Source organism: Caretta caretta, chromosome 1 (assembly GCF_965140235.1).
Source record: "Caretta caretta isolate rCarCar2 chromosome 1, rCarCar1.hap1, whole genome shotgun sequence".
Lineage (NCBI taxonomy): Eukaryota > Metazoa > Chordata > Testudines > Cheloniidae > Caretta > Caretta caretta.
The window spans coordinates 252,432,493-252,460,168 of NC_134206.1; the positions used below are offsets into that span (position 1 = coordinate 252,432,493).

Sequence of the window (27,676 nt, forward strand, 5' to 3'; positions counted from 1 at the left end):
CTAGACTAGGCTATCTACTGCCTGGACAGGTACTCTGTGTACAAGTCCTTTTCACTCCACTCAAGCTACATCTATTGGAGGAGTCCATATGTGTCATTTTGGAACCACAGGAGATGGTCACTACCAGAGCAAGGCCAGATAAACCTGTATCTGCCAGCACTTCCTTGAGCATACATTGTATGTAGAGATCAAGCACTAGAAAGAATCTGAAGAAAGCACCAGCAGAGCCAGCACTAGTGACTTTCAACACTGGCCCGTCCTTGGCACTGAAAACCTTGGCACCAAAAATGGACAGCCTTGGTGCCTACCCCAGGCAGGAAATCCAGCACCTGTGCTTATATATAAAGATAAGGCTCATTCATGGAGCTGAACAGATCCCAAACATAGATGCAAATGTTAAGGGAAGTTCCATAAGGAGGAAAGAAAACATGATTTCTCAAAGGACCGAGCATATGAGTCCTCCACCAGATCAGGAGTGGCAGAGGGAATGAGACCTCTGATCTTTCCATCTTTCATGGAACCCAGAAAAGATCTGAGAAATACTCTGGAGGAATCTGAATTATCTCCAGAGTGTTTCCCTGCAATGGAAAGAAACCATCAGCCCCAGTGCCCTATCAACCTGTGGCGCTGCCTTTCAAAGAGAAGATATGCTCTTCTATGCCATTGTTGGTGTATTCATTCTTGCTGGTGTTGAGGAGAGACTCTCCTCTGCCTTTATAGTGTGACCCTAAGGAGGACACCTGGGAGTCCTTATTAAGAGCACTGCCCCAAATGTGTGGCACTGGGCTAGCCCTAGTCAGGCCAGTATCCATATGACATGATACCTTGCCCATATTGCCTTTACTGGAGACTGTCATCTCATGCATTTAAGAATAGATTCCTTCCCCACCCCCCAATGCTTACAGGAAGAGTGGGTGATGGCATCATTAGCCAGTCCTCCCACACTAGAACTGAACATGGCCCCCAAGAGGAAGACATGATGACAGAGGGATCACAACAATCCCTGTCTCCACCCACAGAGTCTTCATCAGTGCCAGAATAGGCCCTGACACCAGCCCCAGTGCCAGTGATAGACTAGACTATCTACAGCCTGGACAGGTACTCTACGTACAAGCATTTTGAGTGCCATAATGCCAGTCAGAATTGTTCTCCCTGTTAATGAAGGGATCCTCGAACTGGTCAGAGGACTGTGACAAATCCCGGCAACTCTTCCTCCCACTTTGAAAAGAGTGGAGTTGAGATATTGGGTGCCCCTCAAAGGCTTTGAACACTTTTATGCGCATCCAAACCCAGAGTCTTTAGTTGTTTTGAAAGTACAAGAAAAATCAAGGTCCATAAAAGGCATACCAAAGGATACAGATCCAAAAAAATCAGACCTCTCTCTGGATGCAAGACAGAGAGACTGATCAACATAATTCTGTTTGGCAAATTGGGGCTAGTAATTTATCAAAGTATTGTTTTCTTTCTTGGGTGAAGGAAATCCTGTGGAAATCCATCATACACCCATTATTCTGTAGCTGGGTCGGTTCCTATGGTAGACATATTTGCCACCCAGGACAATTCCAATTGTCAGAATTTCTGTTTCAGAGGGGTCATGAGCCTGAGATCATTGCCAACTCCTTTCTTCTGTAGTGGAATCCAAGCTTTCTTTATGCCTTTCCACGGACTCCGCTTTATCCTCAGGGTGACTTCCAAAATTGAGACAAACAAGAATGTGGGGGGGCTCCATACTGGCAAAGGCAGCACTGTAGTCAGATACTTCATCTAGAATTTGCATCTGATAGTCTGTATGTTGTCTGGTTAAGTGCCATAAACAGACTGCTCTAGATAAGTCCAGGATATCCTGATACAGAGCAGGAAGATGTCCACAGAAGAACTTATTTGTCAAATTGGAAGAAGTTCTTTATTTGGACTGCCCAGTGGGGCCTGGACCCTATTCCAGTTTCAGTACTGGAGATCTGCTACTACTTCCTTCATTTTACTATGCTTTGGCCAGTTGAGGTCCACCTTGCGTCATGATCAGTGGAACTGGAGGGGCTGTCACTGAGGAGACACCATGGGACCAGGGAACACAGATTTAGACTGGAAACAACTCAGCTACATGGACAGAGCAGTTCACAAGGTTTAATAACGTTCCACTTAACCTGTATTCAGCTTCATTTATGCAGATGAAACATACTTCTCAGCAATTTTTGCTTGCCATTTGCCTGTACAGTATTGCTTGGTCTCCACTCATTTGATGGTATCTGATTTCCTCAAGGGCCTACTTCCTCCTGGGACCTCAACTTTGTCCTCTCCAGACTCCAGACTATCTTCCTAGTTGCAATTGCATCAGCCAGAAGAACGAGGGAGCTCTAAGTACTTGCAGCAGGGCTTTCCCACACAATGTTTCATGGGGTTATGGTGGTGCTCAAACCTCAATCCAAGTTCATCCCCACGGTGGCCTTGGAATTCCGTCTGAATCAACCCATAAATCTGCCTGTCTTCCTCCTGAATTTATATATACTAGAAGTTTTCCTGAGCCTTACTTTACTATATTGACAGAAACAAACTGTTCAGACTGTCTCCCTTTTTTTTTTCCTGTCTGTCTGTAGACAGCCATTCCAAGGGACAGGCCATCTCATTACATTCTGATACCACTTAAATAATCTTTGTATCTCCCTGTTATCCATTGGCTGGTGAGCTCCTCCCACTGACCATCAAGGCTCACTACACCAGGGCTCAAATAACATCCTCCACCTGCTTCAGAAATGTTTCCAATTCCAAGATCTGCAAACCAACTGACAAGTTGTTTTGTTTGTTTGTTTTCCCCCCCCCTCCAAACAAACATGCATTTGTCTTAGTTGCCAGAGCTGATGCTAGACTCGGAGAGCAATACTAAAATCTCTGATCAACTGAGGAAGTTGATACTACTCATCTTACTATCCCGAAGGAGAGGAGTGTTTGTCAGTCACCTATAATGGGAGCCACACTGACACTTACAGGGAGAGAAAAGTTACGTACCTTACACTAACTGATGCCCTCCATCCTTGCTTTTCAGAGTCCTCAGCTACCATGGGCTTCAAACTGCAAAGAAACTGAGGGAGGGTTGCAGCAGCTCTGCCTTTGATGTCCTTGGGTGGGAGCACAAGGAGGCACAAGGTGTGTACGTGGCCCTGACAAACACTGCTATTCGAAAGAATTTGATCTTGTGTACATGAGGTGCATGAGCAGCTACAGTGGAATACACTGATCCAGTGAAAAACCACTGTTACTGTAGGGTAAGTAACCTTTATTTATGCTGAAGCAGCCGAACTCCTATGATCTTATGGTTGAATAAATATGGAAAAAATTGTGAAACCTCAGTTCTAGGATTATTTCAGCTCTTAATGTTGTATAAAAAAAGTATGTGTTTGGACTGGATTCATTACCCTCTCTTTCTGAGTTGCCAAAGGGGAAACTTCTCTACTGTATAAAGAAGTCTTCTCTTTTTGGCATCTTTGTCTAGGATAAATTACATGAAGCCAAAATATTTTCCATTGAGGAGGCAAGGTCCTATGAACCACATGCAATCCACAGCAAATCTTTAACAGAGCAAAGATATGAATGTTGGCAGATCTGCTTTTTTTTTTTGCTAGAATTATTTCAGTTGTACTGTTTTCAAGTCCTCAGAGGTCATAAGATGTGTATAATCTGAAGTTAAAAATTATATACACAATTACTATTGCATCTTTGCAAACAGAGATAGGATTGTCAAAAGTTTTCTTTACCTAAAAGAGATAGGAGTAGAAAACTAATTCTTCTGAAAGTTGCTGTAAAATTGTAAGTGTAAATTCTGCTTGGGGCAGTCTTATTTTTATTTACTATATGTATAGATCTACTACATAAATATATGAAAACTTCACTATATTTATATAGTAGATAAAACTGACTTGATTTTAGAATATATAACTGACTTGATTTTCAGCAGTGATGAACATCCTGAGTTCTCATTTGATTTTTCTCCTCTCTCCCCTGAAAGAAAGTTGTGGGTGTCTGGAAAATTAGGCCACTTCAGTGACTAACTTTTAGTCACTCTCACTTTAGAAAATGTTCATAATGCATAGTATGTCCCTGATCCTAGTTATAGCCACGAGTAGGCCTGTTGAGTTCAGCTTGCGGGCAAAAAGTTACTCACGTGCATATATCTATAAAATAATGCACAGTGATATTTTTAAGCTTAATTTGGCAAAAGGCAGTGCTTAATTACTTGGACCCAATTTTATATTTTGTTTGCAGACCTCCTATTAATGCTGCACTATTTTAAATCATGAGCTTGCAAATGGTTGTCACCAAGCATAAAGTTTACTACCATAAGTTGACCATTGACTTCACTAGGACTGTTCATGCTAGCAAGCAGCTGCCTTTTGACTTGGGAGACGATTACGACTTCAAAACAATTGATAATTTTCTCTTCTTAATGTTATACACGTCGTCTTTTACCACTATAGTTCTACCTACCTACATATTTTTTTGGTAATAGATGGCAACATCTTTCATCCGAATGATAGAACTTGGAGGAAAAGGTTATGCACCTTCACCATTTGATACTTTAAGAACCCATGTAAAGGGACTTTCAGACTTTGTTAATTTTATCGACAAGCTGGAAGAAATCATCGGCGAAGTCCTGGATCCACGGTAATGGAGTTTCCCTCTTTTCTTTCTGGGTGTGGGGGTATTCTTGGTTTGTTTGTTTTTGTTTTCAGAATTCTCTAAATTCAGTTATTGTTTGTTGATAGTGGTGTGGGGTTTTGTTTTGTTTTTGTTTTGTTTTTTTTCGCCCTAGGAGTCGTAAATGTTTATAGCTTAAACTGTGTAGCTCTAGAAACTTTATTATTCATTGTCCCTATTGTTTTCACCCTGTTTGGGCAGCAGGACCAGCTGTCTTTTGGATTAAAATTTTCTGATTCCAGACCTTGGTGTGCTCATTAGGTCCCATAGAAGACAGCAATGAAAGGATCCTATCTTGTGGTCTCTTTCAGGGATAGATTCTAGCTACGCCTGCTTCTTGCTTATTCCAGTAGTTGCTGTTGAGTTCCAGGTGGTTTCTGGTTTCCTGAGCGTTCCAGTGGTATCCTCAAGATGTAAAATGCTCTCAACACTTTCTATATATTTTGATAACCATATAGTCGTTATCATTGTAGTGGTTCAGCTGTCTGGTTTTGTGTTTTTTGGAGAATCCTCTTTTGTTAGCAATTGTAAAACCTTACCTCGAATCTGTCTTTGGGCTCTTCTGTAGTCACCACTACTGCCGCACAGAAAACATCCAGTGCGGTTTCCCTCTGTACTATTCTGTAAGGGGTGTGGGAGGACTGAGAGAGGACGAGGGAGGAAGGAGGAATGGGGTGCTTTGATTACACCTCTAGCACTGACTGAAGGCACTGTTGCTAGATGCTGATTTTTCCATTGCACAGAGAGTAAATAATGTTGTTTGTGCAGTCTTGCCTCCCACATGTAAGGGTAAGTAAGAGAGGCAGGGAAGAACAAGGATCCAAATGGGATTCCCAGAAATAGTGAGGAGCGCTTAAAGAAAACAAGATGCTTTACAAGTATGTTTTGGGTGCAAAGGTGGTGGAGTAGCATTGTATATCAAGGATGAGTTAGACTGTAAAGAAATAAGAAGTGATGGAATGGTTAAGACGGTCTGTCTGGTCAAAAATCACATTGGGGAAGAAAGCTACTAGAGCCTCTCCTGGGATAGTGCTTGGAGTGTGCTATAGACCGCAGGGATCCAATCTGGTTATGGATAGAGACCTCTTTAATGTTTTTAATGAAGTAAATACTAATGGGAATTGTGTGATCATGGGAGACTTTAACTTCCCAGATATAGACTGGGGGACAAGTGCTAGTAATAATAATAGGGCTCAGATTTTCCTGGATGCGACAGCTGATGGATTCTTTCACCAAGTAGTTGCTGAACCAAGAAGAGGGGATGCCATTTTAGATTTGGTTTTGGTGAGTAGTGAGGACCTCATAAAAGAAATGGTTGTAGGGGACAATCTTGGTTTGAGTGATCATGAACTAATTCAGTTCAAACTACATGGAAGGATAAACAAAAATAGATCTGTGACTAGGGTTTTGATTTCAAAAGAGTTAACTTTAAAAAAAATTAAGGAAATTAGTTAGGGAAGTGGATTGGACTGAAGAACTTGTGAATCTAAAGGCGGAGGAGGCCTGGAATTACTTCAAGTCAAAGTTGCAGAAACTATCAGAAGCCTGCATCCCAAGAAAGGGGAAAAAATTCATAGGCAGGAGTTGTAGACCAAGCTGGGTGAGCAAGCACCTTAGAGAGGTGATTAAGAAAAAGCAGAAAGCCTACAAGATGGGAGGGATTAGCAAGGAAAGCTACCTTATTGAGGTCAGAATATGTAGGGATAAAGTGAGAAAGGTGAAAAGCCATGTAGAGTTGGACCTTGCAAAGGGAATTAAAACCAATAGTAAAAGGTTCTATAGCCATATAAATAAGAAGAAAACAAAGAAAGAAGAAGTGGGACCGCTAAACACTGAGGATGGAGTGGAGGTCAAGGATAATCTAGGCATGGCCCAATATCTAAACAAATACTTTGCCTCAGCCTTTAATAAGGCTAATGAGGAGCTTAAGGATAATGGTAGGACGACAAATGGGAAGGAGGTTATGGAGGTAGATATTACCACATCCGAGGTAGAAGCCAAATTTGAACAGCTTAATGGGACTAAATCGGGGGGCCCAGATAATCTTCATCCAAGAATATTAAAGGAACTGGCACATGAAATTGCAATCTCATTAGCAAAATTTTTTTAATGAATCTGTAAACTGAGGGGTTGTACCGTATGACTGGAGAATTGCTAACATAGTTCCTATTTTTAAGAAAGGGGGGGAAAAAAGGTGATCCGGGTAACTACAGGCCTGTTAGTTTGACATCTGTAGCATGCAAGGTCTTGGAAAAAATTTTGAAGGAAAAAGTAGTTAAGGACATTGAGGTCAATGGTAATTGGGACAAAATACAACATGGTTTTACAAAAGGTAGATCATGTCAAACCAACCTGATCTCCTTTTTGAGAAGGTAACAGATTTTTTTAGACAAAGCAAACGCAGTGGATCTAATTTACCTCGATTTCAGTAAGGCATTGATATGGTTCCACATGGGAAATTATTAGCTAAATTGGAAAAGATGGGGATCAATATGAAAATTGAAAGGTGGATAAGGAACTGGTTAAAAGGGAGACTACAGCAGGTCATACTGAAAGGTGAACTGTTAGACTGGAAGGAGGTTACTAGTGGAGTTCCTCAGGGATCAGTTTTGGGACCAATCTTATTTAATCTTTTTATTACTGACCTTGGCACAAAAAGTGGGAATGTGCTAATAAAGTTTGTGGATGACCCGAAACTGGTATTGTCAATACAGAGAAGGACCGGGATATCATACAGGAAGATCTGGATGACCTTGTAAACTGGAGTAATGGAAATAGGATGAAATGTAATAGTGAAACGTGCAAGGTCATGCATTTAGGGATTAATAACAAGAATTTTAGTTATAAACTGGGGACACATCACTTGAAAGTAACGGAGGAGAAGGACCTTGGAGTATTGGTTGATCACAGGATGACTATGAGCCACCAATGTGATATGGCTGTGAAAAAAGCTAATACAGTCTTGGAATGCATCAGGTGAGGTATTTCCAGTAGAGATAAGGAGGTGTTAGTACCGTTCTACAAGGCACTGGTGAGACTTCCTCTGGAATACTGTGTGCAGTTCTGGTCTCCCATGTTTAAGGAGGATAAATTCAAACTGGAACAGGTACAGAGAAGGGCTACTAGGATGATCTGAGGAATGGAAAACTTGTCTTATGAAAGAAGACTCAAGGAGCTTGGCTTGTTTAGCCTAATCAAAAGAAGGCTGAAGGGAAGAATTGTTTAAACTCAGTACCAATGTGGACATAAGAACAAATGGATATAAACTGGCCATCCGGAAGTTTAGACTTGAAATTAGACAAAGGTTTCTAACTATCAGAGGAATGAAGTTCTGGAACAGCCTTCCAAGGGAAGCAGTGGGGGGCAAAAGACCTATCAGGCTTCAAGACTAAGCTTGATAAGCTTATGGAAGGGATGATATGATGGGATAGCCTAATTTTGGCAATTAATTGATCTTCAACTATTAGTGGTAGATATGCCCAATGGCCTGTGATGGAATGTTATATGGGGTGGGATCTGAGTTACTACAGAGAATTCTTTCCTAAGTGTCTGGCTGGTGAGTGTTGCCCACATGCTCAGGGTTTAGCTGATTGCCATATTTGAGGTTGGGAAGGAATTTTCCTCCAGGGCAAATTGGCAGAGGCCTTGGGGGGTTTTCGCCTTCCTCTGTAGCGCGGGACACGGGTCACTTGCTGGAGGATTCTGTGCACCTCGAAGACTTTAAACCAGTGCTACTCAAGCTATTTGATGTGGGGGACCGGCAATTTTTTTTTTTTCCAGTGTGCGTGCAGACCAGCAGCCGATGGCTCGCAGACTGGCACCGGTCTGCAGACCACCACTTTGAGTCGCACTGCTTTAAAGCACAATTTGAGGACTTCAATAGCTCAGACATAGGTTAGAGGTTTGTTACAGGAGTGGCTGGGCGAGATTCTGTGGCCTGCGTTGTGAGGGAGGTCAGACTAGATGATTATAATGGTCCCTTCTGACCTTAAAGTCTCTGTTTCTAAAGATGAAACCTGCCCTGAGAGACAACACAATGTTTCTGTTGAACCCAGAGAGATCCTGGGCTTTCTAGGTCACAACAGTAAAAATGGAAGGAAAACTCCCACTGAGGAGGGCAGATGGACCCTCCATCCCCACTTTTACTGACTGAGACAAATGGAACTTTTGGCTTGTGCTCAGCTTTGTAAGGAGAGACAGACTACAGCTGTAGAGATCGACTCTGCAGGGGGCCCCTAGCAGGAAGAATACTGGTGCTTTTTATAAGCAATTGGGGCCCATGTTCTGCAGCTCATCTGAGAGGCATGCACACGCAGTATTGCAGGATACTACTTTTACATCCTACACTGAAGGAGTCTGGGCTGGGACTTGGTCTTCTGCTTCCAGTTAGTGTGGTTATTTCAAACATGATATATTCCATTAATTACCCAGATGTTGGACCTGGCTGGGGAAGAGGAAAGGAGCCAGAAAGCCCTTTCAAGAGCAGAGATTACCAAGAATTGAGCCAATGGAGAAGTCTTTGGTCTAGGCATCCATGTACTCTGGAGAGGCTGGGTGGCTGCTAAGGAGTAGGGCAGGCTACTTTGGAGAGCAGTTGCCGAAGCAGACTGAGGGAAACAGGAAATGGGTATCCAGCAAGGTGAGAGGGCTTGCATCTTCTATGGATGCAGTGAAGACCAGGTCCCTTTGCATAAAAACCTTGAGACAAGAACTGTGTGGCTTTCATGGGAAGCAGAGGGGAAGGAATCACTGGAACTACAGGAAGCCTTAGGATCATGAGAGGGAATAAGAATGATCTGAGGCTGAGGAGCTGCAGTTGGAGTGGCAGAAATATCTAAGGAGGTGAAGAAGCAGGAGGCTACTGTAAGGTCCAGGAAGAGGGAGAAAAAATAACAGCTAAAGGGTGACTTCCAGAATTGGGGCAACTGGGAAACCTCAAGTCCAGGAGCCCCTGTACCCTGTGAAGGCAGAGAAGTTTCTGCTAGAGCTGGGTTGGCTCTAGTACATGTCTGCAAGCCCCAGGAAGGGCACCTGGCAGGTATTCCAGCCCCATATGTATACCTTCTAGTTACCTGCTCTCATGGATGTCTTCCCTCCTGTCCTTTTCTTCCAGCCATCATCCCCTGCAGGGGTATGGTCTCCAGAGCGCCCCGTACTCCAGGGAAGAGGAAGGACAGCATGTGCAGATTCTGTCCTGCCCTGGGTCAGGCAGTTAGGCCAATTCCTAGAAACAGCAATACACTAGATCCTCCCAGTTCCACCTCCATCAGAGTCTACGGAGAAAGAGAATGGAGCAGTCAAATCCCTAGCTACTTGGGAAGCCTCCGTGAGTCTGTTTAGGCACACAGGAGTCTGCACAGGCACCAGCATTAGCTAGATTTTCCAACATGAATAGATATCTTCCTGTCCCCATTATAGGGAGTTCAAAGGAATTGTTCTAGTGGCAGCAGCTTCTTTGTGCTGCTGACTCCCAATTCCAGAAGAAAACCTAGTCAGAGAAGGGAAGGAACCATTTCAGCTCCAGCAGCTCTCATATGGCCTGTAGCTACAGTGTACGGATCCTTGTGAGAAGTCCCTCATACTGGCTAATGGGACATTCTCAACCTGCAGTTGCAGGAGAGAGGCAGATTCTAGCTTCCCACTCCACGTAGCCAGGATGGTATAGATATTGCAACCGGAGGAGGGAAGCTATCAGCAGAGTCAGTTCCTGGGGACCTGTCACTGTGTGTTGCAGTGCCCTGTACATGTTCACTCTAACATTAAAATAATGGGCACCAAGTGATCTGTTGCTGACAGAGAGCCCTTAACAGGACTGAGGCTATCTAATGCAGAAAACACGAGTGGATGCTGCCATTTCTGGGGTTGCTAGAACAACGGCAACCCTAGTAGAAGCAGCAGCTCTGGAGGATCTACTGAATAGAAAAACTGAAGTTTTTCTGAAGGGAGGCTTCAAGTCCTTGAGTTTAACAAGCTCCAAATTACACTGTGTATGCACTGAGAATAGCAGTCTGCTACTTGCAAAAGCTCTTCAAGTCTCTGGAAGCTAAGGGCAAGTAATTCAAGCTAGTTAAGGCACTGCTGTTCCTCTGTTATGCCTCTCATCCTGTGAGGTGATGTGCAATGTGATTAGAATTAGTTCTGCTCCATGGCCTTATCTATGTCAGCTAGGAGGTCCCTGCAGAAGAAGCAGTCTTCCAAAGGACTAACCATTCTACCTTTGAAAGTCAGGTGATCACAGAAGTCTGTTCCTTCTTGGAAACTCAGAGGTAGCTAACAAGCAATAGGAGCTTTTAGCTGGAAGCAATATTTAGCATCAGAATGGTTAAGGTATTCCTCATCCAGTAGAAAATAATCAAGCTGCAAAATCAGGGTCCCATATTTGCTACAGGAAGAAATATACTGTAGTATTATGGAGCTGGCTGTCAGGAAGTCTCAGAGTAATCATGAGTTACTTCAGCTGTTCATGTTGTCATAGTGGAAAGCAGAAATGGGAGACAAAAACTCATACAAAAAAGGGTTGGTCAGTCATTGAAAACCTACACCTTGAATGTTCTGGAGTGAAAGATATCCATTATGGACACCAGCTCACAGACCGAAGTGACCAGGTTGGCACTACTTACTTTACCAAGAGCCCAAAATTTTATCTGGGGGGGCAACTGAACAACACAATGACAGGCATAAGTAAATTGCAATGGGGGATACGTGAAGGGTAGGACATGATCAAGAATATAGATCTGCTAGTCTTGAGTAAAACAAAATCTATTTCCAGTCTGTGAGGCAGTCACAGTGATGGAAGTGATGGATTGGCTGAGTGGAATCCAGTTGAATTCCAAAATATGACAATCCTGACCAAATATGGCACAGACCCCAAGTGGACCCATGAGCTTACAACAGACATAGAAAGATAGGGCTGAGCATTTGACTGATCCAAAAATAATTGGTCTATTCATTGGTCAGATAATGTCAAAAATGATTAAATACTTTAAAGCACTAATTTATTAGAACAGTAACAAAAAAGAGGCAGACCATAAAGTCTTAACTAGGTTTAGCCTTAGACACTTATGCCTAACTAAAAAAAGAAGTTGTTTAACTAAGGGTACGTCTACACTACCCGCTGCCGGATCGGCAGGTAGTGATCGATCCCCAATCACTCTGCTGTCGACTCCTGTACTCCACTGTGGCAAGAGGCAGAAGTGGAGTTGACAGGGGAGCAGCGGCAGTCGACCCCGTGTCAAGTCGACCTAATATACGTCGACTTCAGCTACGCTATTCTCATAGTTGAAGTTGCGTATTTTAGGTCAATTTTCCTCCCCTCCATCCCCCCCCAGTGTAGACCAGGCCTAAGTTACTTTAACTCATAAAAATGCAATACATAATGAAATAAGGTTCTAAAAATATGAAAGAATTATTCTTATTTTTAGCAATGTTAGATTAACATTTAAATGTGAGTATTATTCAAAACCGAACAGTTATAAAAAGAAAATTAAACAAACACACAGCAATTTTAGTTTTTAAAAAAGTAATTTTGAAATGCATGCCTGTCAGATAGGCATCAGACCAGACTTGTCAAATATCTTGCTTTTCATATCTCCTTTATCAGCTTCAGTGCTTCGTCTGTATCTTTGTTGTCCTCATCAAATCCATCAGTATCTCCTTCCTCTTCATCTGCTGAACTTTGAATCAACTCTTTAGCTGCCATTTTCTTAAATTGTGATACATGGTTACCAGATTCCCAGCAGTGGAGGTCTTCAGTGTATTTCTGGTTTTGAAATGGATGATTCCCCAAATCGATCAGTTTTGTTCCACATATGCTGAAGTACACAGAAGTGTTAAAAGAATTTCTGCTACTGTAGCTAGAGTTCTAGGAGGACATGACCCTTTATACAAGGAAGCAGCAAGTTGTTTTGATTCATCTGCTGGATTGTACTTCACATTGTTTTATGACTGAACAGTCTGCTGCTTGCTTTATAAGTTGGTACCTCCATCAGAATTGTATTTTTTTTTTGTTTGTATATCCTTTTAATATTTACAACAGCCACTCTGAGATCACAAATTGGATCAAATTCATCATCAGAAAGGTCTTGGTCCTGGAAGTGTGGATCAAGAAGGAACAATCACTTAATATTGCTGTGATAGTATTTTGCGATTTCCCCCCCCTCCCTTCAGCTTCTGTAAATGGACTGTGTTCAGTATCTCACAAATATGTTTAATGTCCAAGAACTTGTTCTTTGCATCAGACAGAATAGAACAATCATTTTCATTTTCTCAATGAACTGAGCTACAGATTCAAGCAATGAAATTAATTTTAAATTCTGCATCCTTTAGGCATAGTCAAGAATTTCAGTTTGGATTACTGGGGGGGGGGCACACCTAGCCATCCTTTCTTCAGCAGCAACTGAGTGAAGAGCCTTCTTGCATATTTTAAGATACTCATCGAGTACAAAAGGTTTACTCAATGTGGATGAAACTGAGTGCTGTACTAAATTATGCTGGAAAAAATGGCTGCTGGTACTTGTTTGCTTTTTGTAAAACTTGACAATGCTTTTAATTTTTGACATGAGATGAGAAGATGCATTATATGGGCAGAAGGTGTGGATTCTCATTTATCAACAAAAAGCCCAAGCTGCTTTCATGTTAGCTGCATTGTCTGCCACAACAGAAATAATTTTCTGTGGACCCAATTCATTGATTGTATTTTTAAACTAGACGGCAATATATTGGGCTGTGTGGTGATGCTCAGCTGCGCATTGGAATGAGTAAAACACTAGCTGTGGAGTTGTTACCATGAAGCTGATGACACCCTTATTTTGAATATTGCTCCATCCATCAGACACTAGACACACATGAGGAGCTTGCACGATAAGAACACCAACTCCTGTTCACATTGATCGCTTCAGCATTCAGAAGACTTCTCACAAGCAGTTTCCTACTTGGTATTTTGCACACTGGATACAATTTATGAAAAAAATCTTGCACATAAGGTTTTTCAAGTATATGAAATGGTGTAATGCTGGTGTAAATACCTCTAGCAAACATACTGTCAAGTTTGTCTTTGGATAGAATGTCCCATTATCAGAAAAGCCTCTTAACACAGATTTGAACGTCTGAAGACTTTCCAGAAGTAGAAGTTTTCAATGCTGAACCAGATGAAGCAGCAAAAGTCTTATTAGAAGACTGAAGAAATGAAATTAGGGTCACTATCACCGTCACTCACATCACTATCTTCATCAGCGGACTTCATGCTTCAAGACGCTGCTGAAAAAGACTGAGTTTACACAGAAGACCAACTTTGATGCAGACCAGTTTTCCCTTTCTTCCTGTTTGACTGCAATAATCTCATTTTTGACAGAAACTGGACACATCCCAAGAATGCAACAAGTTTTGTTCCATTCTATCTAATGTCACATACTCAAAAGAATAGAACTTGTACTTTAGATACAAAAGTTTTCCCATGTTCATGTCTAATAAACTTCCATATAAATGATTTTTTTACTTTCCAAGGCTGCAGAGTTTTACTGTTTTTAATGTTTCACTACTTTCTAGAATGCTCTCTAGATCAGTGGTTCTCAGAGCTGGTCCGCCGCTTGTTCAGGGAAAGCCCCTGGCGTGCCGGACCCGTTTGTTCACCTGCCACGTCTGCAGGTTCGGCTGATTGCAGCTCCCACTGGCTGCGGTTTGCCGCTCCAGGCCAGTGGGGGCTGCGGGAAGTGACGTGGGCCAATGGGCATGCTGGCCGCCCTTCCTGCAGCCCCCATTGGCCTGGAGCCGCGAACCACGGCCAGTGGGAGCTGCGATGGGCCGAACCTGCGGACGCGGCAGATGAACAAACGGGTCCGGCACGCCAGGGGCTTTCCCTGAACAAGCGGCGGACTGGCTTTGAGAACCACTGAAGTATCTTTTGTATTTTAATCAACCAGTAGCCATTCAGTTCTATTTGTAACAGCTGCTGTTCCAGAAGATTCCAGACAATCAAAATGTTTTCAGGCACAGTTCCCCATCTGTTCCAGGATGCTTAGAGACTCCACATTGCATAGAGGGAGAAGGGGATAGGTAGCCACTTCTCCTCCTCCATGCAGCAAACCCAATGGGCTCAAACTTCAGCAGGAGGAGGAACAGAGCAGGAAGGGAGAGAAGGGACCTCAATATAAATGTGATGTCAGCCCCATTATTAGCATAGAACTTTTCATATTCTTTACAAGGTTTGGCTGGGGATAGATGCAGGAGGTGGACGCATGGTTTATGAAGGGGCTATTTGTTGAGAGGGAGAGGAGTGAGGGTTTATTTACATGGGCATTTAACGTGGATTGTTTGCTTTGTTGAGGATGGGAGAAGTGTTGGGGGCAGGCGTTAATAAGTATGATATTTTGTTGGTTAAGGAAAAGGCTTAATGGCTGTGTACGTTTTTCTCTTTGTGTTGTGGAAGGAGGTTAAATGATTGAACCCTCCTCTCCCACCCCCACTCCCTTTTGGAATTAATTTCTCTGTCTGGTCAGTTTAGATTGTAAACTCTTCAGGAAGGGACCATGTCTTTTAACTTTATGCTTTGTAAACAACCATGGACATTCCTTGCAACTAAGAAATGGTTGAGGAGGCCCTGGAACTAACAAATATATCCACAGTTTCTTGTAATAGATGACTTTCGGGATAAGAACCAAGTAACAGAGCCCAGCTTGCCTAGTCTAATTGTGAAGTACATGAACCTGAATGATTCCATGATAAGCAAATACATACAATGACAATTGACACCTTTCTGTGTACTTGAGGATTTGAAGAACCTATTTCTCTTGGTGTACTGCTGTAAAAACATCCATAGATCCACTGGTATCAGCAGTTCTGAAGATCCTTATTCTTTCAGATCAGTTTGGAGATGGGCCTGAGTGCCAGTTACATTAAGGTTCAGTCTCTCTAGAATGCCATCATGAAGTTTCCAGGCTTCTAAAAGCTGTAGATAAGCTCCAGCTCCATGGTCTGACCCTTGGAGTTTGATTTATGGTCACATAAATCTCCGAGTTTAGGGAGGAGCAGTCTGAGTAGACCAGCAGCAGGGGTGCTGTGCCTGGGTGGGGCCCTGGCTTCCCTGTGTAAAACTAGCCACTAAGTGGCACTGTTGCATAGCTCTTAAAATTAGTAATAAGAGCCTGAAGCAGCCACTTCAAGCACTCTGATCAACACTTTTGGTGAACATGCAGTTCTGGAGAGGATCTTTGTGAGCCCCATGAACCATCATCTTTGCAGTTGCTTATGCAGCTTATTCAGCCTGAGGCTGAAATTAACGATGAATATGGGTAAGTGGATCAGGCTTGCTTTTGAGAAGGAATGACTCAATTTCTCTTACTTTGTGTGCAGCCATTGTAAAGCCACACCCGCACCCATTTGAAGGCTTAGGTGATTGTATTTTAGGTAAGAGAAAATGAGGCAGTTGTGGTTGCAGAGCTTTATACAGCCTTGCACTGAAGGTTTGGATCCACTTGTTAGTTACTTGGAGGCCACCTGAATACCAACTGCATTCTGGACGGCTGTGGAACTTTCAGCTCAGAGTTGTCCATCTCTTAGGAGTGTGGATCTGCAGAGGCAATATACTCCGTAAACCTTCCATTTATATAGGGACTCTTTAAACTTTCACTGTTACAATTTTTCATGTAAGGGACGTCTTTTCAGTTATTTTGGAACATTTACAATGTATTGCAATTCAGTGAAATGGAAATATTTAAATGAATCTTGAAAACTACCGCAAAACTGCTTTGTATCTGTCAATTCATAGTACAGAACAGATGCTAACCTGTATTTTGACATTTAAAATGTTAGGGGAAAAGTTGCTGATCATAAATAGTGCCAGTTTTAAAATACATTGTTAAAAGGATTGGACTAATTACTTCATAAAAATTTTGTACATTTTCAGAATTTTAGAAGTGCAAAGGTGTGGGTAACAGGCTTTTTTTTAAAAAAAAAAAAAAAGAGCCATGTAACAAATACCAAAGCTATAGTGCAGGGGTGGCCAACCTGAGCCTGAGAAGGAGCCAGAATTTACCAGTGTACGTTGCTGAAGAGCCACAGTAACATGTCAGCAGCCCGCTGGCAGCCCCACCGATCAGCGTCTCCCTCTCCCTCCCCATGCCTCCCACAGTCAGCTGTTTCACAGCATGCAGGAGGCTCTGGGGGGAAAGGGGAGGAGCGAGGGCACGGCAGGCTCTGGGGAAGGGGACAGGAGCCTTGGGGGAAGGGGTGGAGTGGGGCCAGGACCTGGGGCAGAGCCAGGGGTTGAGCAGTGAGCACCACTGGCACATTGGAAAGTTAGCGCCTGTAGCTCCAGCCCCAGAGTCGGCACCTATGCAAGGAGTCGCATATTAACTTCTGAAGAGCCACAGGTTAGCCACCACTGCTATAGTGGATTTTCTTTAAAAAAAAATATATATAATTTTTTTAAGTTTAAAACCTTTTAAATACCAAGTGGGCAACCTTTTATAGTAAAATTTAATCCCCAGATATAGTTTTTATAATGGAAAATCTGATGGACTTATTAATTAGTAGATGCCATTATGATTGTTCTTTGTGCTTCATTCCAGTTTAGTATTGGAATTGCTTCAGAGTATTGAAAATCTATTACACCACTTTAGGGGAAACAAACCTGTGTACTGTAAATTACTTTAATTTTAAACAGAATTGTGATTGCAATGATTGTACGTTTCAAAGAGTAGGTCTGACAGAAAAAATAGTCTTCTTGCTGTTGGTTTTTAATTAAGTTTGGATTGTTGTAATTTCCTGTTCCTTTCTAAACTCACTGATTCAGGCAGGTGCTGGGAGAGGGCACTGTTGTGACCTGAAAGTAGAAGTTCAGAGCACAGCCCTCTGAGCAGACATGGATTCCCAGCTACCAAGACCCTTCCTTTTAAAGGGACGCTCTGGCCCCATCTCTGAGGCTAGGTCTACACTTCATAGTAAACCTGGTCTGTGGGACCCATACCTGCAGACCCAGAGTTTCCAAGCCCACACTTGAGCATCCACACTGCTTTGTAAACACAGGCCTCACAATTATGCTGATGTATCCCAGGGTTCCTAGCATCCTCGTCTGCTGTAGCTGCCTTAGGGCTTGGTTCATAGTGGATTGTGGGAGAACTTGTCTGTTCATCCCATGAAACTTGACCAGAAGTGGTTTGACGGATTTGAGCCCTCCAACACACGCAGCCAAGCCTTGTCAGATACATGTATTGCCAGCAGATGGAGTCATCAGCATCAATCCTGACTCGGTGGAAAGACTTCTCCAGCTCACTCTCACTCCTATATCAGGAATCGGGCATACCATCTGTGAGATGCTGGTGGACAATTCAGCAGCTGTATTTGACCTACTGAATGCACCTCTTGGAGGCTGGGAGGCTGACATGCCAGCCATGACCCAGCTGACGCAGCTCATGCCTGTTGCCATAGACACACTTTCCCCAAATGTAGAACAGCAGCTCTGGAGCAGAGTCATGATCACAGACTGATGGGATCACATTGTCATGCGGACCTGGGATCTACAGTGGCTCCAGAACTTTAGCATGAATCATAGGACTGGAAGGGACCTCAAGAGGTCACTTAGTCCAGTCACCTGCACTCATGGCAGGACTAGGTATTATCTAGACTATTCCTGACAAGCGTTTGTCTAACCTGCTCTTAAAAATCTCCAGTGATGGAGATTCCACAACCTCCCTAGGCAATGTATTCCAGTGCTTAACCACCCTGACAGTTAGGAAGTTTTTCCTAATGTCCAACCTATAACTTCCTTGCTGCAATTTAAGCCCATTGCTTCTTGTCCTATCCTCAGAGGTTAAGAACAACAATTTTTCTCCCTCCTCCTTGTACTTTTATGTACTTGAAAACTTATTATGTTTCCTCTATCTTCTCTCTTCCGGACTAAACATCCAGTAATTTCAATCTTCCCTCATAGGTCATGTTTTCTAGACTGTTAATCATTTTTGTTGCTCTTCTCTGGACTTTCTCCAGTTTGTCCTCATCTTTCCTGAAACGTGGTGCCCAGAACTGGACACATTACTCCAGTTGAGGCGTAATGAGGGCAGAGTAGAATGTAAGAACCGCTTCTAGTGTCCGTCTTATGACACGCCTGCTAATACATACCAGAATGATCTTTTTTTTTCCACCCCCAACAGTGTTGTACTGTTGACTCATATTTAGTTTATGGTCCACTATGACCCCCAGATCTCCTTCCGCAGTAGGCCTTCCTAGGCAGTCATTTCCCATTTTGTATGTGTGCAACTGATTTTTCCTTCATAAATGGAGTACTTTGCATTTGTCCTTACTGAATTTCATCCTATTTACTTCAGACCATTTATCCAGTTTGTCCAGATCATTTCTGAATTTTAATCCTATCCTTCAAAGCACTTGCAACCCCTCCCAGCTTGGTATGGTCTGCAAACTTTATAAGTGTACTCTCTATACCATTATCTAAATCATTGATGAAGATATGGGACAGAACTGGACCCAGAACTGATCCCTGTGGGACCCCTCTTCCAGCATGACTGTGAACCACTGATTACTACTCTCTGGGTATAGTTTTCCAACCATCTTATAGTAGCTCCATCTAGGTTGAGTTTCCCTAGTTTATGAGAAGGTCATGTGAGACAGTACCAAAAGCTTAACTAAAGTCAAGATATACCACGTCTACCACTTGCCCCCTATCCACAAGGCTTGTTACCATGTCAAAGAAAGCTATCAGGTTGGTTTGGCACAATTTGTTCCTGACAAATCCAAGCTGACTGTTACTTATCACCTTATCTTCTAGATGTTTGCAAATTGATTGCTTAATTATTTGCTCCATTATCTTACCGGGTACAGAAGTTAAGCTGACTGGTCTGTAATTCCCCGGATTGTCCTTATTTCCCTTTTTATAGGCTGGCACTATATTTGCCCTTCCCAGTTTTCTGGAATCTCTCCTGTCTTCCATGACTTTTCAAAGATAATTGCTAATGGCCCAAACATCTCCTCAGCTCCTTGAGTATTCTGGGCAATTCAGGGCAATTGCCTCGGACCCCACAACACAGGGGGCCCTGTGAAGCTAAGTTGCTCAGACTTTGGCTTTAGCCCTGGGTGGTGGGGCTTGGAACCCCAGGCTTCAGCCCCATGTGGTGGGACTTCGTCTTCCTGCCCTGAGCCACAAGAAGTCTAATGCCGACCTTGCTTGGTGGACTCCCTGAAACCTGCTTGGGGGGGCCCCCCCACAGTGGGCCCCGGAATCCTGGTTGAGAACTACTGTTCTAGGATGCATTTCATCAGGTCCCGGTGACCTGAAGACCTCTGACTTGTCTACATAATTTTTAACTTGTTCTTTTCCTATTTTAGCCTCTGATCCTACATCATTTTCACTGACATTCACTGTGTTAGATGTCCAGTCAGCACCAACCTCCTTGGTGAAAACTGAAATAAAGAAGTCATTAAGCACCTCTGCCATTTCCACATTGTCTGTTGTTGTTGTTCCCCCCCCCCATCATTTAAGTAACGGGCCTTAACCTGACCTTGGTCTTCCTCTTGCTTCTAATGTATTTGTAGAATGTTTTCTTGTTAGCCTTTATCTCTTTAGCTAGTTTGATCTTGTTTTGTGCCTTGGCCTTTCTAATTTTGTCCCTACATACTTGTGTTATTTCTTTATATTCATCTTTTGTAATTTGACCTAGTTTCTACTTTTTTGTAGAACTTTTTTTTTAATTTTTGGATCATTGGAGATCTCCTGGTTAAGCCAGGGTGGTATCTTGCCACACTTCCTATCTTTCCTTTGCAGTGGGATAATTTGCTCTTGTGCCCTTATAATGTCTCTGAAAAACTGCCAACTGTCTTCAATTGTTTTTCGCCTTAGACTTGCTTCCCATAGAATCTTACCTACCAACTCTGAGTTTGCTGAAGTCTGCCTTCTTAAAATCCCATTCTTTATTTTGCTGTTCTCCCTCCTACCGTTCCTTAGAATCATGAACTCATCATTTCATGATCACTTTCACCCAAGCTGCCTTCCACTTTCATATTTGCACCCAGTTCTTCCCTATTTGTCAAAATCAAGTCTAGAACAGCCTCTAGTAGTTTTCTCCACCTTCTGAAATAAAAAAAATGTTTCCAGTACATTCCAGGAACTTGTTGGATAATCTGTGCCTTGCTGTGTTATTTTGCCAATGGATGTCTGAGTAGTTGAAGTCCCCCATCACCACCAAGTCCTGTGCTTTGGATGATTTTGTTGTTTTTTGTTTTTTTTTAAAAAAAAAGCCTTATCCACCTCTTCTTCCTGATTAGGTAATCTGTAGTCGACCCCTACCATGTCATCAGCCTTTTTTTTTAAAGCCCTTTTATCCTTACCCAAAGACTTTCAACAAGTCTGTCTCCTATTTTCATCTCAACCTCAGTCCAAGTGTATACATTTCTAATATGTAAGGCAACACCTCCCTTTTTTCCATGCCTGTCTTTCCTGAGCAAGCTGTACCCTTTTATACCAGTATTCCATTCATGCGTATTATCCCACCAAGTCAATCTATGATGCCAACTATGTCATAGCTGTTTATTTACTAGCATTTTGAGTTCTTCCTGCTTATTCCCTATACTTCTCACATGAGTATACAGACATCTAAGATACTGATTTGAGTCCCCCCCCACCCCCCAGTTCTGTCTTCTCTCCTTTATTTCTGCTATAACAGCCCATGCTTCCCCCAAATTCCGATTCTTCTCCCAGGTCTCCATGTTTTTGATTTACCGTGGGTTTTGGTCACCTGCTTTCTTTGAACCTAGCTTAAAGCCCTCCTAACTAGGTTAGCCAGTCTGTAACCAAATATGCTTTTCCCATTCAGATGTTCTTGAAGGTTTATGATCAGCTTGCCCTGACCCTCCAGTGCCAGGACACCTGCATAAGGGAGGTCATGCCAGTCTGGAAGCAAAACTGTTGTTATAGTCTGTAAGCTGGCTACTCCATGCTGATACAGGCCTGTTGCTAGCCAGTTTGGAGTTGGCAAGTCAATTGTGGTGGAGGTTTGTGGAGCGATCAAGACTGATTTACCCAAAGGTGAGTGGTATTAAAAATGTTCCTGAAATAGTTGCTGGCTTTGAGAGAATGAAATTTCCAAACTGGGCCAGGGTTATTGATATGGCACTCATACCCATAGTTTGCCCTCTGCAAGGAGCATGTGAGTACATAAACTGTAACAGGTGCTACATTGTTATGCAGGCCCTGGTTGACTATGGAAACAGATTCATGGACACTAATGTGGGATGCACTGGTGCATGATGTAAGGCTATCCTAGAGATCGGGATTTTACCTTCATGGATAAGCTAGGACATTATTTGCGCCAAATGCCATTGTTATAAATGGAGTCGCTGTTCCTACTATTTGAGGGGACCCTGCTTAACCCCTTTACCAATGGCTTATGAAACTGTACTATGATTTCAGAGGACCTGGCAAAGGAAGGTTCAACTACACACTCAGTAGCTGTAGGCTAGTGGTGGCATGTGCATTTGGCAGATTGAAATTCTGTTAGTGCTTGTCATGAGGTGCAGTTCTTCATTGCCATACTGGCACCTCCTCCTGGTCATGCTGGGGATTAGCTTGAGGCTGCTGTCCGCGGTCTGCACACCAGCACACTCTCTGCTGCCGCCAACGGCTCCTCTCTCAGCTCCCAGAAGCGCAGTGTTCTCTTTGTGACTCATCTTTTCAGCCCTGTCACCATCCGAGTTTCCCTCTTCCGAGAGTTGGGGGGGGAGACAGAAGGGGGAAGGAAGGTATCTATGTCCAACCACTTCCCCAGTGGTAAGTGGGAGGACCCAGGCCCACCCACTACTCCAGGTCCTGACTCAGGGACCCTGTGAACTGCATTCACCTATTGTATTCCTTTGCCTTGACTACCGCTGCATTTCCCTGGGCTGCTTCCCTGTGGCTACAGCACCCTATTCAGTCTCAGTAGCCTGTTTGGAGCTCCTTCTGTACTCCCCAGGTCCCTGCCTGCACTGCTCTGTCCAAGGTGCTGCAGGGTTGCAGCCTATTAGGGACACAGTCCTCTCCTCAAGCTCCCAGCAGCCCCCAACTACCTCTGGACCTCAGCCCTTTTTAAGTGAGTCTGCTAGGCTTTGATTGGCTATTCTTTGCAGCCTCTCTCCTATTGGCTGCTTCCTGCGCAGCCTCCTTAGGCCTCTTTTAATCCCTTACATGCCAGTGTTGGGTGGATGCCCTATCAGTGCTGCATTCAGAACCGTGTGGATACTAGTGTCATCATTGCTGTCCATATTATTGTGGCTAGCAGTAGTTCTGCATTATGTCTGGGAGGACAGAGGAGAACCTTTTTGCCAGGAGTGGACTCTAGACATTGCTGAACTGGTATACACAGCCCTTTATAGGAAAAAAAAAAAAATCAACCACTGATTGTAATATGGAGGAAGGGAAGGGGCTAGGAGAAGAGCGATGGTATTCTAAAACAAGCATTACTTGGCTAAACTCTTGTCACCTATATCCAATGTGCGATTTTTATTATGGCTGGGTCTGGTAGCACTGCGTATGATAAGGTTGCCTCATATTTCCCATTTTAAGGCCCTGTTTTCAGTTGCTTATAATTTTGCTAAACGCTAACCATTTGGGCTGAAATTTTGCAGGCTGATAAAAGCAGAAGGTCGCTGTCCCATAGGAATTCTGCCAACAGTATGGCGAGGGACCAGTACACATTGAAGGTCTCAAGCAGATGTACTTGTGCGCATTGAAACATCCATTGGGGGTACTCTGGAACTTCCCCCCAACTACTGTGAATACACTGACGTTTTTGAGAAGAATGTGGAAACCCTTCCCCCACATTGGGACTACAACTGTCCATAGAACTTCAGCCAAGAGTGAAGATGCTATTTGGACAGATGTATACAATGTCAGAGCCTGAACTAGCAACATTGCGAGAATATCTCTGAGAACCTGGCATGGGGGTTCGTCTTCAAGTTGACTTCACTGGCTGGCACCTCAGTCCTTTTCATAAAAAGATGGCTGCCTCTGCTTCAATACTGTGCACTCAGTCAGATAATCTGGAACTGTTACCTGGTGCCCCGTTTCCTGATTGCTGGATCACAGGGGTGCTCCTTGTGTGTTCACTAAACTGGATCTCTGGGGAGCTTATTTTAGAGAGGGGATGAATGGAAGACTGCCATTTGAACCTGCTATGGCCACTTTCAGACTGACTTAATGCCCCAGGGACGTTCTAGGCCTTCATTAACAATGTGCTACGAGACCTCCTCAACCAGTTTTGTGGGGGTGTGCTTAGATGACATATTGATCTTGTCGACAATTTGGACCAACACACCACTTACATCCACACAGTTCTGTAGAGACTATGGCAACATCATCTCTATGCTAAACTTAAGTGCGCATTTGATCAGACCTTCACAGAGTTCCTGGAGTTCATCATGGACCCGGAAGGAATCAAGATGGATCCGTGCAAGGTCTATGCCATTCGCAACTGGGGAGTTCTGTGCAATGTGGCTTCATGAATTTCTGCTGGGGGTTCATTTCCAACCCTTCAAAACCCAAGCTGAGTCCCTTACTGCCCTATTCTGGGAAAAATGCCCAGTTCCATTGGTTGCCTGAGGCTGAGTGCGCATTCAAGCAGTTGAAGCTTGTCTTCACTATTGCTCCAGTATTCTTCCACACAGACATGATGCAAGCTTTCGTTGTGGAAGCCAAAGCCTCTAGTATAGTGTTTGTGGCAGTCCTCTCCCAGATACATGAACCCAGGCAAATACTATCGCCTATCACCTTCTACTCAAGGAAGCTCATCCCTGCTGAGCAAAACTTCAAGATCTTGGACAAGGAACGCTTTGCAATTAAGACGACCTCTGGAGAGTGGAGATACTATTTAAAGGGGACCTGTCATCTGGTCCAAATGCTTATCAACCATAAGAACCAGGAGTACCTGTGTAGGGCCAAAGCCCGACACCAACAACTGCTGCAGTGGGTCCTATTCTTCTCTCAGTTCAACTTTACCTTTTACCTACAGTCTTGGAGCCAGGCATAGTAATGCCAATGGCTGTCCTGAAGATACGCCTCTGATCCATGAGACCCTGGTCCAGAACCAACTCATGTTTTCAAGTCCCATAACTTCCTTAATGCAACTGGCTGCTAGGACCTGTCTATGCTCATCCCCTCTGCCTCTGTGTCTGGAATTGTTCCCAATGAGTTGGCTATTATCAAGAAAGAAATGCAAAACACCCACAAGGGGATCACATGCCTCTGTGTTCCCTCCGGACCTGTGAGTAGCAGTTCTTCAACTGTGCCATGATGCTACTTTGACAGGATGTTTAGGGTGATACAAAATCCAGCAATTAATGTCCCATTTCTTCTGCTGGCCCTGAATGTGCCCCATGAGAGAAACCTTTGTAGCTTCCTGCAAGGTGTGTGCCCACACCAATATCCCATGTCAGAAACCCTGCAGCCTCCTCCAATCTCTAGACACCCCATCTTGGCTCTCAGAGGCCATTTCCGTGGACTTTGTGGTGGAACTACCAGAGTCCAGTGGCTTTATGCTTGCAGTTGGTTGATTTGCTTTGCTAAGATGGCTCAGTTAATTCCCTGCATAGCTTTACCCTCCACTGGGAAAACAATCCAGCTCTGGATAAACAACGTAGTCCATCTTCATGGCCTCCCAAGTCACGGCATCTCCAACCGGGGTCACAGTTTATTGCCCACTTCAGGCATGAGGCCCTATGTTTTTATTAGGAGGACACACACACCTGTCCTTTGCCTACCTTCCTCAGTCAAATGACTAAACAGAATCGGCCAACAGTCTTCCAACAACACTTACAATGCTACATCAACCATTGCAAACATAACTGGTCTTCACTCTTTCCCTGTGCAGAATTCTTGTATAATAATGCAGACCATGCCTCCACAAGCCACAGCTCCTTCTTTATCAACTATGAGTACTACCCCTAATTTCACCCACGACTACAAACAACCTCGACCAATCCATCTGCCTCAGACCTCGTACAATACATCCATCACATCCAAGAGGAGGGGAAGGGACATCTTGATAAGGTGAAGGAGGACTACAAAAGTCATGTGGACAAACATAAACAGGGCCCTGCCATCCCTATAAGACAAAAGGTATAGATTTCAACAGAACACATCCTCACGGACAGTCCTGGATTCGTCAACAAATCAACCCAGTAACCTTCAAGCTCCAGCTCCCTTGATCTCTTAGAATCCACCCTGTAGTCCATGTCTAACTTCTAAAACCATACACCGAGAACATTTCCCCATAGAGACCAGCTGCTGCCCTCATTGGCACAAGTACAAGGTCAGGAGGAATACATTGTACATGAAATCCTTGACTAAGATCAAGTAGGGCAAATTTATGATACCTGTTTGTTGGGAAGGTTATGGCATGGAGGAACGCACTTGGGAGCCAGCTGAAAATATTCACACTCACTCTGGTTCAGGCCTTCCACAGGAACCACCCTAAGAAACCAGGATCCCTGTATCCTGGAGGGAGCCCCTAAAGAAGAGGGTGATGTCATGATCCAGGGGTCTCAAATCTGGGATCAGCCACACTCTAACCCTGTACCTGGCTGCCTGCTAGTAATAGCTTACCTGAGACCCATGAAGCTCAGCCTCAGTGTGAGGCTCCTCCCCTGAGAACTGATTGACAGACTCCAAGAGTGAGTGATTTTGACAGCTTCCAGTTCCTGCTGCTGTGTTAAGTACAGCCAGCAGGTCAGACAACTGAGCTCCATCCTGCCCCAGACTGTGTGCCTTGTGGTTCCTGCTCCTGCTACCCCAGCTTGATCTCCTGGCATTCTGAGTTGGCTTGACTCCTGACATCTGCCTTGTGATTCCTCACCTCCAGTTTGTCTCCTGCTTCTCACCTCCTGGAATCCCAACCCAGCTGACTCTTAACTCCTGTCTCATAACTACAGACTTTGACTTTGCCAACTAGATCTGGCTGCCCATGACCTGGCCTGTGAAACCCCCTTGCTGTGTCTTCCCCATTTGTGTCCCACCTCTTTCTGACTGTTTCTTTTTACATCTCCAGTTTCCTTGTCCCTTCCTTGTTTTCCCCCTCCTTCTGTCTTTCTTTTTGTTTTCACTGAACCATGGGGAAAAGTGTGCCTGTCAGCAGCAGGGTTTTCTTGGAGGTGTGAGGAGAAGGCAGTGAGTGGGCAGAGCAGGTATAAGGCCCATGTCTGATTGCTCCCTGAACTGTCTAAGATGCTCTCTTCTTCTGTCTTCTGAGCATGGTATAGCAGAGACTGGAGTGAGTGGTGGGTTTGGGAACCAGTAACATGCCTTCCAAGTGGTTTGTACACTCTCCTCTAGTGGTACAGAGCGAAGTTGTCTTTGGTCAGTGAGCTTCCCAAGATTTTAGGACTATATTCACCTAGGACTGTTTAAAATCTCAGGGCAATCTTGGGAAAAACAGGACAACTTGTATTAAGTATAGTTTGTTTTTTCCTCTGCACTTTTTAACCATTCCATATTCTCCATTCCAGCTTTGTCAATGTACGTCCTCCCTTACACCAAACACAGACTATCCTTCTCCCCCAATACTGACTCACAACACTTGAGCTCCAGCAAGCTCCAATTTCAAAGCAACATGTGACTAGATCCCTTAACTCAGCTCTTTTTACATAAGTTTTTTTTCTTCCCCATCTTGCCTCAAGCGTACCTCTAGACTAGGGAAAATCTTTACCCTACAAGTTTGCATCTCAAGGGAAGTTCTGGGTTCCTTTTTGTTTTACTTCCCATACTACTAACTGAAGCTAGTAATTGTCTTTGATGGATCAGTTAGAGGACCTCCTCTCCCTCCACTGAAGCAGAAGAGAAGGGGCTGCTCTAAAGGGGTCTCTGGCTGTTAACATGAATTTGTCCGTATTTATATATGAATGCATGCATTCACTCTACTGTAACTGCTGCTTGAGTCACTGAAGCCTTAGTTAAATTTACATTCTTTTCTAAAATATATTAGTCATCCTATTGATTGTAGCCCTTTAACAGATA

General features: G+C 43.7%; 1 protein-coding gene across 6 annotated transcripts in view; it reads left to right on the top strand.

Annotated features, from left to right (window-relative positions):
- Positions 1-27,676, top strand: part of PARPBP (PARP1 binding protein) — a 92,226-nt gene that overhangs the window by 23,824 nt on the left and 40,726 nt on the right. For 5 of the 6 annotated variants that reach the window (XM_048831338.2, XM_048831353.2, XM_075123143.1 and 2 more), the window contains one exon: positions 4,502-4,656. In XM_048831338.2, the coding sequence (XP_048687295.2) occupies positions 4,502-4,656 (155 nt within the window). Of the gene's footprint in view, positions 1-3,040; positions 3,248-4,501; positions 4,657-27,676 lie in introns of those variants that run through there. The other variant, XM_048831368.2, reaches the window with a different exon arrangement.